This window comes from Amborella trichopoda, chromosome 4, assembly GCF_054954075.1.
Source record: "Amborella trichopoda isolate Santa Cruz 75 chromosome 4, AtrichopodaSantaCruz75HAP2 v2.0, whole genome shotgun sequence".
Lineage (NCBI taxonomy): Eukaryota > Viridiplantae > Streptophyta > Magnoliopsida > Amborellales > Amborellaceae > Amborella > Amborella trichopoda.
In genome coordinates, this window is record NC_142339.1 from 11,394,058 (window position 1) to 11,410,942 (window position 16,885).

The 16,885-nt window shown below is 33.7% G+C and overlaps 1 protein-coding gene and 2 non-coding genes across 9 annotated transcripts; all 3 read right to left on the bottom strand.

The window, feature by feature from the left end:
• Positions 1-332: 332 nt before the first annotated feature.
• LOC148782275 (small nucleolar RNA SNORD14) lies at positions 333-457 on the bottom strand. The gene has a single exon (XR_016055182.1). It is a non-coding gene; the product is annotated as a small nucleolar RNA SNORD14 (small nucleolar RNA).
• A 3,322-nt stretch (positions 458-3,779) lies between these two features.
• On the bottom strand, positions 3,780-12,363 carry LOC148782276 (ABC transporter G family member 1-like). 7 transcript variants are annotated; one of them, XM_088863642.1, is made up of 7 exons: positions 11,670-12,322; positions 8,426-8,505; positions 7,085-7,636; positions 5,926-6,054; positions 5,658-5,852; positions 5,345-5,431; positions 3,780-4,687 (listed from the first exon to the last, which is right to left on the bottom strand). In XM_088863642.1, the coding sequence occupies exons 1-7, from the start codon at positions 11,893-11,895 to the stop codon at positions 4,085-4,087; spliced, it is 1,872 nt and encodes a 623-aa protein (XP_088719768.1). In that variant the 5' UTR covers positions 11,896-12,322; the 3' UTR covers positions 3,780-4,084. The 7 variants fall into 7 exon arrangements, with proteins under 7 accessions (XP_088719768.1, XP_088719769.1, XP_088719770.1 ...); XM_088863643.1 differs by lacking the exon at positions 5,345-5,431; XM_088863644.1 differs by lacking the exon at positions 5,926-6,054 and having other exon boundaries at positions 11,670-12,320.
• Positions 12,364-16,264: 3,901 nt separating this feature from the next.
• On the bottom strand, positions 16,265-16,389 carry LOC148782277 (small nucleolar RNA SNORD14). The gene has a single exon (XR_016055191.1). It is a non-coding gene; the product is annotated as a small nucleolar RNA SNORD14 (small nucleolar RNA).
• Between the last annotated feature and the right edge of the window lie 496 nt (positions 16,390-16,885).

The window sequence follows — 16,885 nt, forward strand, 5'->3', positions numbered from 1 at the left end:
AAAGTCAAAATACATCCAGGAATAACAGAGAGGAATACTCACTCCAAAACGAGTATCACAACCAGCAAAAATTTTCTAAAATGTTAAAACAGTACATAAGAATTCATAAAAATCTTAAAAATTTCAAAAGAGCAAAGAAGAATTCATAGAGAGATCGAGAGAGAATAAGCAAGAATAAGATAACAAAAATTAACCAAAAGAGACCATTAAATAGATGGACAAGAAGATCTGAGAGAGAGAGAGAGAGAAAAAGAGAGAACGAAGACATAACTTCTAAAAAAGCACAGACTTTACAGAAGGACAGGAGTAGGACTGAATTTTGTGAGAGAGAGTGTCTCAGACATCCAAGGAAGAGTTAGGCAGCATTAGCTCTCAAGCCTGGCGGGGCGAAAGCTCTTAGGCGGCCACTGCGAATGTTTTTCTGAGAAAGAAGCGTTTCCTTTTATCATCATTGACACAACCATTCATCCAATATAAACATCTTCACATGAAGATCACATCAAAAGCATTACAGAGTTATCAAAGACCTTGATTTAAAAAGCCCAACAGATCAGAGAAACAAACCAATTGAAAGGTTCATTATGTTATCATCCCGACCTCGAGATATATAGGTGTAAAAAACAAAAAAAGTTATTTCAAGGTTGGTTTGAAGTTTGAAAGGTTTTTAACAGATCAACTTGACATCGTGATGTATGTTGAAAAAACAAAAATAAATAAATTTCACGTCCCAAAAACAGTGCGTCTTGCAACACAATATCTGATTCGTCTATTTTAAAGATTTTCATGTGTTTATAGACCTACTTGAATTAAACTATTTTTTGGGTCCAAAATTTAGAATTAAAAATGAGAATAGATTATTAAGCTATCCTAAGAATTTTCTTCATCCAAATTATATCTTGTTCTAAAATTTGGTATTGCAGCATATTTTGATTTTTTAAAGTTGCAATCTTATACAAACCACACCATTAAAAATATTACATTGCTTATTCTCTATTATCTTTTTCTACCATTTCATATTTTATGAGTCCACATACTCTTGTAGAACTGCGGTCCTCTTAATAATTTATTTTACAAAATTTAACAAATATAAATAAAAATAGATTATTAAACTATCCTAAGAATTTTCAGTACCCAAATTATATCTTATGCTAAAATTTGGTGTTGCACCTTACTTTGATTATTTAAAGTTGCAACCTTGTAAAAACCACACCCTTAAAAATATTGCAATGCTTATTCTTTACTCTCTTTTTTACCATTTTATATTCTTTGAGTCCTCAAACTCATGTAGAAATGTGGTCCCCTTAATAATTTAATTTTGAAATAGACTTTGATCCCAATTTTGAGGGAGTACATAATATTTAACAAGGAGAATATTAGCCTCTAAAAATAAAGATTTTATAAAACTACAAATGAGATTTTTTTGAAAAAATATTTGAATTTTACTTTTTCTTTGGAGGACTATTATTTATGTGACCCGATTTTGGGGGACAGTGTAGATCTCCAAGTCCTTATAGTAACATGTGGGGGCTTGGACACACCAAACAATTTTCCTTACATTGAGGGTATTTTAGTCCTTGGATTATTTTTTAGGGAAAGTCTTAAGTGTGACCCTACCCACATATAAAATATATGTGATCTCTGCTCTCAATTGTAAGATCTGAGAAGATGGCTGGAATACCTCGAGTCACAATGCCATAAGTTGGCTCTTGAGTGTCAGATCTTGATCCGACGGCTTAAAATATTTTATTTGTAATATTTTTATTCTATAAATCATTTTGCAGCGAAATTTGGGTCACATATATATCTAACAGGGGTGAACATGATAAACATAAATTAAAAAATATTTCCCCAGATAAAACAATACTAGAATACCCTTAAAACTTTAGAGGCATTCTGGTTATTTATTCTCCCCATAAATATTTTTTTATTTTTTTGCTAGGTGGCCAATAAGAAGATGGGATACCTTAGTAGAATAAATATTTTTTTATTTTTTGCTAAGTGCCCAATAAGAAGATGGGATACCTCAAATTTAACTTGATTTTCTTAATTAAAAATCAAATAATGTTTTGGTGTGACATTGTAATATGAGCAATCCTAACAATCTATTCAAATTGAACAGCTGAGAAGTGGGATCACACGAAATCTATATGTGGGTGGATCACGTGGAATGCTTTCCGTATATACCTCTTTCAAGAGAGGGGCAAGTTAATAATATTCGTTTGAGAGCAGCCCGTGTCACTCTTTCGCCATTGAACATTTTGTTAGATGTTATATGCATCTTTAAAAAAAACAAAGAAGAAGACATTATTGAATTTCTGGGTTCAACAAAAAAAAGGTCATTACCTTCATAATACAATTACAAAGTATATGGATCATCGACCTCATGTTTCTTATTGAATTCCATGGATGGGCTCTTCTAAGTTCAAAGAAGCCATAGGGAAGGGAACACCTATGGGAAGCCACTACGTTGCGATAAGAGAATGTTACAGAAAATCCGTTTCTATTTTTGGAAATTTGAAAATGGTCATGTATATCCTATATTTTACACTAAAATCTTACTTTTTGATCTAATAATGTATTTCAATTCTATATTTTATATTTTACACCAAAGTCTAACTTTTTTTTTATAGTGAATAGTGTATTTTAATTCTATCTTATTTTCAATGCATTTGATTAAGTTCAAATTTTAAGTATCCATGCTTCTTATCATAATACACATGTAAAACATTATTAAAAATATATTTCAATGACAAAAATACCCCTATAAATTTCAAAATTTTTATATATTTTGTTAATTATTATTTTTATTTTGGTTATATTGTGAGATGGTGATAGAGAAGTTTCTATAAGGCCTAGGTATTATGAAAACAAGATAAGCCACACCTAAAATCCTTATCTAGAAAGTACTTTTGGCAGCATAAATCTCCATGATGTATCTAAAATCAATTTTCAACATCGATAATGAAATTTGAAACTCAAAAAATGATACACATATTGAGAATCTATGAAAACTTGCTTTTAGGGGAAAATGGATGGCCTAGATAATTTGTTACAATATACATTATTTTTAGAGCTTAAAATCCTAATTTTTTCCCAACCATAACGTTCAAGCTGAAATGATCGATGTATATATTTTCCAATACTTGAATCGCAATTTCCAATATTTTGATAGGGCTGCAGCCTTATCAAACCAATTTCCAATATTGATTCCCCAAATTTGAGCTAAATTGAATAAAATAAAAGTTAAAACACAATTCACACTCTCAAAAAGTGAGACTATAAAATATACATGTCGATTTTTAAATTTTGATAATTATAAATTTTGCTTGAGTGATGCCTAAATTGCGATCAATCCTATATTTCATGAGCTCATTGAGAGAGAGCAAGGAAGTACAATAATAATACGTAACACTTTTTTTTTCTTTTGGGAATACATATATAAGTTTTTTTGTTTTGATAAGTCAGTGGGGGAGAAAGCCTCATCCCAAAATTTTCATTAATAATGGAATACATACGCATAATTACTATACAATAAATAAATGGCAATGGAAAAACATATACAATGACCCTAGCCTGACATGTACATTAACATCATTTCAAGTAAACAGATGATCTCTGCCACCATGAAGGGGACTGCGTCATATTTGATAATTTCTAGGGTTATCCAACCTCATAGTAATAAGTGTACCAATACGTGTACTGTATATTTACCCCGGAGATCCAACTTCCATGTTCCTACGAAATCAGCTTGTTTCATCTGTCAAACGGACAAAGAGATAGGAAGAAAACTTGTATCTTCACTATTATCAACACGTAGATATAAAATCAGTAGTAATTTTGCAACAAATTAATTTGTACAGTAAGAAACAAATTCTATTCTAGGAGAAAAGGGCATTTCTTTCTACTCTTCTGTCGCTTGCTCGCAAGGCCGAGCTAAAAGAGCCAAAAAAGCCCTTACATATTGGAGTATGGCCACAAAGGCCTCACGACTGCCATTTACTTCATGGTCTCTTTTTTCTATTATTTTAACAGACATTTAATAATATTATTTACTTTATGCTATTTTCAATAAGTTACTTTTCAACTATTTTTTCTTCATCACATTCTCACTAAACTTAATTATGCCCAAGAACATGAGCCTATATAAAACCACCATGCCCAACAATATGGCCAAGTCCACCCACTTGGAGTACCCCATCTCCACTTGCCATGTCTCTGTTAAAATCTTCTCTCCTGTTATGGTGGGTGACCCTCCTACTAAGCCATTAGGTAAAGTAAGACCCTCAAACTCATTCTTGTAAAAACCTTGGTTAGCATACTTATGGAATGCGATGTAGTACATTGGGTACTTCCAGAACGGCTTAGGCAAGTCGTTAGGCAGTCGGAAAAAGCCACCGTTCAGCATCATGACACCTTGGATACCGGCACCGGTGATGATGCCCATGAGGAAGTCGGGGACGAGGCTCGCAACAATCATCATGAGGCTCTCTACAAGCATCATGCACACAAAGAGGACTAGAGCAAAGTAGATGAAGTGCTCGGCTCCATCTTGAAGACGAGCCAGGTAGTAGGCGATGGCTCCCGGGATTAGAGAGATGAGGAGGAGGTAGGGGGTGGAAGAGATGGTGTTTCCAATCACATAGGCGCCCACGCCGTAGTGCCCGTTTAGTCTCTCACGCCCGAAGATCTGTGACCATGAGGATCAATCCATGTGAGAGAGGCAGAGAGAGAGCGAGAGTCTCTAGTCATTTGCATCTTGGATTATCAGGTGAGATGTTTTGACCGCTCGATGTAATTTTTTCGTTTTCTTCTAATCTTTAAGCTTTTTATATGGAAAATGTTTATATAGAGCCGAGGCTCTAAACAATCAAATTAGAGTCCACCTAAAACTTTTTGAGGTTGTTTTGATGCCCAAATATCCTTAAATTGATCATCTCGATATCAAGATTCATAGACATGAGAAAAAATTGGATTTCAAGTTTTAGAAATAGTGTATCTTGTAACGCATTTTGGGACCGTCAATTTTCAAGTTTTTATAGATATGCTTGATATACAGTGTTTTTCAAACTTTGAATTTTATTACTAAAGCTGAAAATATATTTTAAGGCTATCACAAAGATTTCCAGTATTTAAACTACCTTTCTCGATACTATTTGAAGGTGCGCTTTACTTTGATTGTTTAGAGCTTCAGCTCTATACAAATTGCACCCTTTTTATATAGGTTCATGGTTCCGTACTCTTGATTCTTTTTTCTTTAGTATTCTACTTGAGTCATCAAATTTTTTTTTATTGTTGCTGTAAAAAGGAAAATAAATATATGGAAAGATGGTAATGAAAAAACGACCTTCATGTCCTCCACAAAGGAAGGGAAGCCTCCAATCGCCATGAACGTCAAAAATGCTGCCACAAACATGAGCATGGACCCTCTCGCCTAAAATGTTTGTCAATACAAAACACACGAGAACCATGATATTTAGAAGGTAGAATGCATAGGTTGTTCAACTTTTGATTGAAGTTGAATGGACTCGAGGCAAAGGCGATCAGGTGCCACAACATGACATTTTGAGTTTCATTTTTACCACAAGTAAGGCTGTTCCCCACTGATCTACCCTAAAAAGCAAAAAAAACTTTTAATTGAAGCACAATGTCACACTAACCTGAATGGAGCCAAAGTTGTGGCCAATGTCAAAGAAGATGGTGCCTACACACACGCACAACGCAATGTAGATTCCTAGGCGCAACCAATAATATCCCAAATCCCTATACATGTTCACAAAAGATCTTCTTGTCAAGACTGATGCTTGTGTAAAGAAGCTTGCTTGGCTTCCTTTCTTTGTCAATGCTTCTCCCTCCTATAACAAATCTTTCAAAGAGTTAGACATACACACATATGGAGAGAGAGAGATTGAGAGAGAGAGGTCTTACACTCTTGGATATATCAGCTACACGAGGAAGGACTTGTTTGGCCATGGTGGATGACTTGTAAGACTTGACTAAGATATCAATGGCCGCAGAAACTTTTATGGCCTTGGCCTCGGGACCTTGTTCAATATCCTAAGGAGATTGACTACTTCTTAGTGTTAAGCAACAACCTTGGATCAACAAACACCAGCCCAAATCCAAGAATTGCAAGCCTAGGAGTGCTTGAAAAAGTATTGGGCTTGACTTGGGCCATCATATAAATATATATGATATATATTCTCCAGCATGGCATAACTCGGCCCATTGGCCAGTGTACCTTACTTTTTAGAAAAATATCATTAAAAGTGTCGAAACCCATTGCAATGTAGCTAAAAGAATAAAAAGATTACAAATTACACTTAATATAAATGGATATATTAGTCGGGTACTTAAAGAAATTGTGGAAACTTTGTCTTCCAACTTGCCCCAATTCGATATTAGGAAGCCATAACAATTAAGGGTGCTTTGGTAATTTTAGGCCCAAATAAGTTTTAACTAAAGGATGTGGTTTGTATAGAGCCTAGGCTCTAAACAATAAAAATTAAAGCCTACTTTCAAATAGTATCGAGAAAATCTTTGTGAAAGCTATAAAATATATTTTCATATTTACTTATAAAGTTTCAAGTTTCAAATTATCCATGAAAACTTGAAAATCTTGAAAATTGACTGTCCAAATATATGTTACAAAATACAATATTTTGAAAATCTTGAAAATTTTGATGTCGAGATGATCAAGTTGAAGATATTTGGGAATCAAAACAACCTCTTTTAGTAAATTTTTATAGGAAGGCTCAAATTTGATTGTTTAGAGCCTCGGCTCTGTATAAACTTTTCCCATAACTAAATGACACTTTTGAGGGAAAAATTACCAAAAACCTCCAATTTTTTTGGCTTGTCAATACTGATTGGGTGAAATTTGGATAGTTTTTAACATTTTCTTTGATGAAGCGATTGATTGATAATGAAATTTAAAGGCATATCGCCAATTGTAATTTGTAATATTTTAACCCATTTAGTGATATTGTAAAGGTTTCAACCCATTTTCCCTATTTTCTTGGCCCAAACCTGGTCCAAAAGCCCACATAGACATGAGAGGGGGATAGATTGTGCATATTCCAATTACCTTATCAAAGTCAGAGTTGATGGTGCGGAGGAAGTGATCTGATGGGTTTCTCAGTGAAGGGCAAGGGAACCCACTCAGTGCGAAAAACTCACTGGCTGCAGTGGCCGGGCCAAAATACACAGTTTTCCCAGTGGAGAGGAGGCATAGTGTGCTGAAGAGGCCGAACACCTCAGCACTAGGCTGGTGTATCGATGCCACCACGGTTCGACCATCATGCGAAGCCAAACGTGCAATTCGAGTCATGACATGGTAAGATGCTGCACTGTCGAGCCCACTAGTGGGCTCATCAAGAAAGAGAAGGCTAGGTCTCGTGAGGATCTCAATACAAACGCTCACCCTTCTCTTTTGGCCACCACTTAGTCCCTTAACGCCCCAACTCCCTATCCTTGTATGCATCGCATCTTGTAAACCCATCTCTCTGATGGTTGTCTCAGCCCTCTCTCTCTTTTGGGAGCTCGACATGGTGCTGGGCAACTGGAGCTGGGCTGAGTAGTACACCGCTTCCCATACCGTGAGGGTGGTCATGAGTGTATCATCCTGGGTCACATGGGCCTAGGTTCCAAAAGGCATATGAGCCTATATAGATTAGAAATTGAAAGTGAACGGTGCTGGATCGGTCATTTGCATCTACGAAGAGGTTTATATAGAGGCGAGGCTCTAAACAATCAAATTAGAGCCCACCTAAAAAATTTCATTAGAAGAGGTTGTTTTGATGTCCAAACATCCTCAAATTGATCATCTCGACATCAAGATGCATGGACATGAGAAGCAACATAAATTTCAAGTTTTGGAAATAGTGCATCTTGTAATGCATTTTTGGATCGTCAATTTTCAAGCTCTTCATGTTTTCACGGATTTGCTCTCTCTACACTATTTTTGAAGCTGTAAAATTTTTAATTAAAGACTAAAAAATATTTTAAGGCTATCACAAAGATTTCCAATATTGAAACCATACTTCTCGACACTATTTGAAGGTAGGCTTTACTTTGATTGTTTAAACCCTCGGCTCTATACAAACCGCACCCTTACATTTAAGGTGCATGATATATCCTACACCATAGGAACATGTATTGCGTTCTAAATGATGAATGGTCGAGATTAACTCTATCCAATTGACTGCTCATCATCAAGAATTGTTGTTAATCTCTCAATGGATTTTGGATGTTCCCATGGTGTAGCACATACTAAATAGAACTTTAGGAACCCTGTCCTTCTATTTAGGAACCATGTACCTTAGTATAGGGTCCAACGACTAAATTAAGAGGGCTCAACGACTAAATTAAGAGGGCTGATCCCAATGTAAAATCCAGAATTAATGCATCAAGTAAGGTATGTCCATACCGATGTTCCATATGCTAGGGCTTGTTTCCGACCATTGACAAGGATCTCCCCTGTTTGCTTTGTGTTAGAACTCACTCGGCCTACAAATCAAGCAATCCAAGTGTAGGACAACACAAGTGTCAGAATACAATGAACACTCATGAAAAATGAAAGGGCTGTGTGATCTAGCACAACATGTACAATCAAATTTTTTGCATTCTTTCTTTTGCAATACCGGCTAGATGACTTACATATGTCTAGAAAATATAACATTAATTTACAAAAATAAAACCAAATACAACCTAGGACCTTCTCTTGCACACCATTGCAATTCTATGAAAAAAATATAGTTAAATTCATTATTTTTAACAAATATTTGTATTAGTAGGAATTTAGAAGAGATGCTATCCTTGTACAATAGAGTCTTAATGAACAAAGTTTATTTCCGTAAATATTAAATTTAAGTCCTCAAATTATAAGGAGTCCCTTAATTTTTATTTCCAATACAAATAAGGAATGCGACATTTTTTAATTTTTATAAAATTTAATTATTAACATTTTATTGTTAAGCATAATTTATTCCAATTTAAATTATGAAATTTAAAAATAAAGTAATAATGTTAAAGCATCAAAGGCTATCTATTTTGATTGATAGCTGCTCGTGACTAAACACACTCATTTAAGGAAGGAACACGTTTAGATGAGGTGTGAACATCAAACTATAGAGGTAAAGCGTACCATAAACATCCACTTCAAATTAATCATCCCGGCCACAGAATATAAGAATATACAAGAAAGATTTCAAGTCCTAGAATTAATGCAATGAACTATTTGGACTATTCATTTTCTAAAATTTAAAGTAAGTTTAGATAAACTATATCTGCACTATTTTTGGAGCTTTAAATTCATAATTTAGAGAAATATAGATTTTCAAGCTACCATTGCTCGAGCAAATGGAGAAGTAAAAGTCTAATCCGAGATTGGAACCGTAATTATCGTATCAAATTGCATTGCCTGCCTTTTATAGGTAACTTCAAATAATCTGCATTTTTTTTTAAATAACATTTTGTTTTCTTTTGGATAAGTTGGGTTACTGAAATTAGGCTCCCCTAAAAATAGGGGCGGACCAGGTTGACAGCTTTATTACGCTTAAAAGGACGAGAAAACCCTAATGTTCCAAAAATTTTGTGCATCCAAACAAAGTATAAACAACCGAACATCTTTTTTGGTGGTATTAGAACTTCACTTTGATTAGAATGTTCCGTTTTGTTACGGCATGTTTGGTTGGTCCACGTTAAAATTGCCTTATACATATTTTTGTAAATAAAACTCATCATAAAATATTTTACTATAAAATGGTCCACTTTGCATAAAAATATAACCACATTTCAACCCATGGCAAGCATTTCTCTTGTTTTATTTAAATATAATATATAAATTACTAATATATATTTATTTTATGTTATGTTATATTATACTATATGTTTTATATTATTAATGTATATTAGTATTATATATAATAGATATTACCTCTATATCTATGTCTTCTCACATATTTTTGGATTTTGTTAAAACCCCATCGACAAATGCTATCCCCACTTGGACCAATACAACACCAAAAGTGCGTCAGAAAGGGTGGAGTTGAAGCTTATCCTTACATATCCAGTCCCTATACATTAGATTCCGAACTAATGGAATAGCTATATAATATATAAAGAGGAAAGTTTATATAGAGCTGAGGCTCTAAACAATAAACTTTGAGCCTACCTCAAAAAGTTCACTAAAGAGGTTGTTTTGATGCTCAAATTTATTCAAATTGATCATCTTGACATCAAGATGCATGGACATGAGAAAACATGGATTTCAAGTTTTGCAAATAGTGTATTTTGTAATGCATTTCTGGACCGTCAATTTTCAAGATTTTCAAGTTTTCATAGATCAACCGATCTATACTTTTTTTGAAGCCTTGAACTTTATAAATAAATATGGAAATATATTTTCAGGCTATCACAAAGATTTCTAGTAGTGAAACCATATTTCTCGACATTATTTGAAAGTAGGCTCTAATTTGATTGTTTAGAGCCTATGCTCTATACAAACTGCACCCATAAAGTTATATACTATATTACATATATTTATATTATACTAAATTATATTATATAGATATATATTATATTTATATTGTATTACATATTATATCTAATACATTTAGTTTATTATATATAATATATAATATATTGTATTTTATTAATATTTAAATATTATTTGAATAAATATAACTATATATTTTAAGTTATAATATTTAAATAACACATGTATTTAAGTACTAAGTAAGTTATCAAACATATGAATTACCCAAAAAAAAAAAAAACAAATTGCCAATTACTTGTTAACAAACTTTGAGAAATGAACGTTTACAACAGTCTTTTTTTTTCAAAGTGTTTACGTCTATAAATATTTTTTTTCAAAGAAACGTGCCCTTAGACCAAGCCCGGATCACAAGAGCCTACCTAGACCACTAAAGGCTTCTACCAAATAAAAAAATCAATCGGCCAAAATATTTTGCACTCCCCCTTGAGAGTATCTATTTACTATGGGTAAAACTCAATTTAGAAGCACTTTTAGGATTCCAAATTCCGGAGATGTAACCTTCTCAATCCATAATCCAACTTTACTAATTTTTTTTTTTATGAATCACAATCTCGATGTACTTAAACAACAATGCCTCAAGATTAAAAAGAGGCTGTTCATTTCTTGGAGGTTTAGATCGAAGTGTTAGAGAACTCAAAATCAAAATTCTCTTCCCAAAATAATGATAGGGGGTTCCTCAAATCTGAGATAAAAAGTCCTTTTAAGTCAGTCTTTTCCCCAAGGGATAAATTAATATGTGAACAATTGTTTCATGCGGGCTGGACTGCATTTCTACAATATGCGATCGATAGGTATAAAGTATCCCTCTTAAAGATGGATGCAAATAGGTGATCCATCCAAACGGTCCCCAATGTTTTTTTTTTTATATAATTATTATTTATAGTTTCAAAATATATTTATTTTCATATTCATGATCTCCATGGTAAAAATTATATATTCGCTATTTATTAGGATTAAATTATATTTAAAATAAATATAATTTAATTGCCAAGCCCACATTTCTACATTTGCGGGCTTGGCCGCATGCTAACCACGTCCTTAATATATTCCCACATGAACATAGTGAACATGCTCAATAATAAAAAAATCTAAAGTTGAAAGAAAAGCCTCAAACCTGCAAGTGCATCGAGAAGGGTTGACTTTCCGCACCCTGACGGGCCCATGATAGCCAAGACCTCGCCTGGTTGGGCGCACCCATTGAGCCCCTTTAGAATTGTGCACGCACCCTCTGTCCCAAGAGCCGTGACCCACAGATCGGTCCATGTTAATGACAATTTGGACCCAATGGAGCCTACTGGATCGATATCGGGCCGAACAAACTTATGCTTGGTCCTACCCATCTCCACACTAGTCTCAGCAGTGTGTTTAGAGCAAATCTTGGCCGGTTGGAGAGCTGGTGAATTGAGGTGGAAGAAGCATTCGGTGGTGGTTGATGCATCCTCATCTGTGTCGGAGACATTTAGGCTCGGGTTTGGTTGGAATGGTTTAGGAGTGATTTCATCAAGGGAGATGTCGTCTTTGGATTCATGTTGGAAGGGATTGTGGCCGAGGAAAGGGTTTGGGGATTGTGTTGGGCTCGAATTCGGCGTCCATCGTGGGACATAAGGGGGGTGAGGCCATCGAGATTGAGAGCAGCTTGAACAAGAATGTAGGGGAAAGAGAGAGAGAGAGAGAGAGATAGAGAGAGAGAGAGAGAGAGAGAGAGAGAGAGAGAGAGAGAGAGATTGGGGAGGGGTGGACGGGGGCTGGGAAGACTGGTCTGAGGGGACGATGGTTTTAAACTCTTTTTGGTCCATTTAAAATGCGCGTGTAGAGGTATTTTGATCATTTTAATTTATCGAAAATATTTTTTGAATATTTTTTGCTAGTGCGATTTTAATAGAGGAATGAACATAAAAAATTTAGTGTCAAATTAATTTATAGAAAAAAGGAAAATCCACACATAGTACATCAAGCAATGAACTTAGGGGCCCGCTTGTGGAAAAAATGGCTCCTGCCATTGTTTCAAATGGCTCCTGCCTTTGCTTCAAAAGAAAATTTAATGGCCTCAATCATCAATGCAAACAGTTGCCTCTCTCTCTCTCCAATGACTTGGAGATGCAGTTGTCTGTCTCTTGACATGGAGATGACCCACACATCTTTCTCTTTCTTAGATGGTTTTAAGAGGACCTGACTTTCTACATTTTTCATGGAAATTTTTTTAATGAATAACATCAATGCATTGTGCCTATCTTCATGTATAGAAACTCCATCTTTCGACAAGATTTAGAGGTGTGCCATCTTGGATTGTTTACGATGGAAACCTCAAGGAAATACTCTCTAATTCGCCGAAACTAGTTTTTGGGTCCACACGTAAATTTTGCCTCCCCTATAGAAGGGACTCGCGAGGAGGGCTTGTAGCAAGCATTTCATCAGTGCTTGTTTAGTCAATGGAAGCACCATGGAAGCTAGAAAAGGAGCCCTTCTTCCCCACCCTCTGCGTCTTATCCCAATATTACCATTCACTGCTGTCATGTGCTTTTTCGATTTCTCCATGGCCTTAGAGGGCTCCCCATTTTGTAGAGAAAATGAAATAGTGGCCCTCTTGGATTTCAATGCTTCTAATTCCAACCCAAATGCTACATTGAAGGTCCAAATGGATTCCTGGAAGGGGTTGAATTGTTGTGAGTGGGAAGCAGTGGAGTGCCACACTTCCTCTTGTAGTGGTTCCTACCTTTATGTTATTTTGGGATGGGTTGACGCAATAATATAAATCCAACGGCCCATATTAAAAATGGGTTGATCTGATGATGACGACTTCATTTTATAATATAATTTTAATATTTTTTCTATAAATCCCAATCACATGAAATTTGGAATATCCATTCTTCTCATCAAGGCACATCTAATAAAAGTTCTACAAAATAATTTAAAATAATAAATTAATCAAAATTCCCTTTAAAATTTTTAAGAGTATTTTGGTCTTTTTATTAATTATTTTTTGATATCTTTATTTGATTATTCTATTTTTAAAGATAAAATCCTTAAATTTAAAATGATTTAGATTTATTGGAAAAAATTAAAATTAAAATACAAAATACAATTCTGATCATTAGATCACCCTAAAATCAATATGGGCCATTGAGCATTCACTGTAACTATCAGCTAGCGGCCTGCCCTCATATTCTCCCTGTTATTGTATATTAAACTTCCCAAGTTTTTTTTGTTCTTTCAATGCACATTTTTATTAAGGGTGTGGTTACAACATTAAACAATTCAATTAAGGTGAACCTCCAAATTTTATCATAACTTGTAATTTTGGTGGTAAAAATTCTTAAGATTATTTGAAAAACTATTTTCACATCTAATTATAAACCTTTAAGTTCTAAAAATAGTTAAAATCAAGTAGATCTAGATATGTATGAAAATCTTGAAAATGGATGGTCTATATATATGTATGAAAATCTTGAGAATGGACGGTCTAGATAATGTGTTGCAATATGCACTATTTTTTAGATTTTAATCTTTTTTTTTTTCTTTTTCATATTCATACATCTCAATGTCGAGATAATCAATTAGAAGATTTTTCAACATTAAAACAACCTTTTTCAAATGGATTTTTTAGGCGCATCCGTAGTTCTACATTTTAAGGTACATTTCATGGACGCAACCCTATGTAAACTTTTTCAGTGATCTCCTTGTAGTATAGGTATATGGTTTCACATAAGATGTTTGTAAATAATTGTGATCTCCTTATAGTATAGGTATATGGTTTCATATAAGATGTTTGTAAATAATTGTGATCTCCTTGTAATATAGGTATATGGCTTCAATGAATACATCGCTTCTTTTTAACTGGGTTATGTTATTGAGAGTTTGTTTGAAATAATTTTTTAATGTATTTCCTACACTCTGTTTCCTGCCTCGCCTTTGGATGTCATACATGCGGAGATAATATGATGGAGGTATATGAAGTAATTATTTAAATGGTGTGGTTTCCTGAAGGGTTACAACCTCAAAATTAAAGCGAGGTCCAAATTTTATCATATAATTTTGGTATAAAAAAGTATTCAGATTGATCTCAAAATCTATTTTCATATTTAATTAAAAAGTTTTAAATTCTAAAAATTAAAAATAATTACAAACAACTAGATATATAAATATATAAAAATCTAAAAAATGAAATGTGTTGCAACATGCACTATTCATTTTTTTTTTTTTTATATTCATGCATCTCAATGTCAAATCTCAATATCAAGATGATCAATTAGAGGATTTTTCAGCATTAAAATAACATTTTCAGATGGATTTTTAAGGTGCACCTTTAATTCTACTTTTTAAGATTGCAACCTTTCATAAACTTTTTCATTATTTAAATAATCTTTTACATATTTAATTTTGTATTAATTCCTACATCAATTTAACTGGGACTAAGAGTTTTATTATCGTCAACCTCCAAAACCAAAACTGATTTAATTTTTACAAATAATTTAAAGAGAACCAACTCTCATTGGAAGAGATTTTTGATGAGAGAAATTTGTTGGAGGTTTGTTTCCAAACAAAGTTTATTGTTTTATACGAATTGGAAAATGATTTTTGGAGTGAGACAAGTTTGTTTTCAATCAATGTTTAACTGTATTATATCGATTAGAATACAGTATTTTTCATTGTGATTTTGTATGCAACGAAACAACTCAAGAACGTCTATTTCTAATCTCGCCACACTTAGAGTCAACCGCAACCCAAAATAAGCAACATGAATAATAACCACTTTAAATGTATATAATATGATCTCATTCCCTCTACCAAAGTAATGTAATTTTTAATAATTTTAAGACTACGCTTTTCACTGCCTTCCTACTTTCGTGATACATCTGTTGCAAATTTTCCCTTCGCCGGAAAGATTTGAGTTTTTCAAGAGAATATAAATTTATTTTTTGTTGCACTAAACAAGAAAGCGCAATTGTTTTTTGGGGAAATTATAATTCCCCGCCCCCCCCCCCCCCCCCCCCCCCAAGAGCTAAACTTTCGTGAAAATCGAAAGCTCTGATACATTCCATAGCATGGCCAAGTTAATATACTTCTGAGAAATTAGAAACAAACAAAAAAGGCCCAAATAAAATAGAGAGCTACCTTATATGGATAACTCAGTTAAAAGGCCCGAAACAATTAAAGTAAAGCCTAGAAAATCAAATTAAAACTTTGAAGAGGTTATTTTGATGCCAAAAAAATTGATAATCTCAAAAGAAAAAATATTTTAAATCTTGGTATCCGTATCTCTTGTAATACGTTGTAATACATTTTATGGAACATTAGAGATGTTGAACATAAATTTTCCTACCATCAACTTTAAATGCGATTGAAAAAAATCAATTTAAACATGAAAAAAAACATATTAAAAGTCAAAATACATCCAGGAATAACAGAGAGGAATACTCACTCCAAAACGAGTATCACAACCAGCAAAAATTTTCTAAAATGTTAAAACAGTACATAAGAATTCATAAAAATCTTAAAAATTTCAAAAGAGCAAAGAAGAATTCATAGAGAGATCGAGAGAGAATAAGCAAGAATAAGATAACAAAAATTAACCAAAAGAGACCATTAAATAGATGGACAAGAAGATCTGAGAGAGAGAGAGAGAGAAAAAGAGAGAACGAAGACATAACTTCTAAAAAAGCACAGACTTTACAGAAGGACAGGAGTAGGACTGAATTTTGTGAGAGAGAGTGTCTCAGACATCCAAGGAAGAGTTAGGCAGCATTAGCTCTCAAGCCTGGCGGGGCGAAAGCTCTTAGGCGGCCACTGCGAATGTTTTTCTGAGAAAGAAGCGTTTCCTTTTATCATCATTGACACAACCATTCATCCAATATAAACATCTTCACATGAAGATCACATCAAAAGCATTACAGAGTTATCAAAGACCTTGATTTAAAAAGCCCAACAGATCAGAGAAACAAACCAATTGAAAGGTTCATTATGTTATCATCCCGACCTCGAGATATATAGGTGTAAAAAACAAAAAAAGTTATTTCAAGGTTGGTTTGAAGTTTGAAAGGTTTTTAACAGATCAACTCGACATCGTGATGTATGTTGAAAAAACAAAAATAAATAAATTTCACGTCCCAAAAACAGTGCGTCTTGCAACACAATATCTGATTCGTCTATTTTAAAGATTTTCATGTGTTTATAGACCTACTTGAATTAAACTATTTTTTGGGTCCAAAATTTAGAATTAAAAATGAGAATAGATTATTAAGCTATCCTAAGAATTTTCTTCATCCAAATTATATCTTGTACTAAAATTTGGTATTGCAGCATATTTTGATTTTTTAAAGTTGCAATCTTATA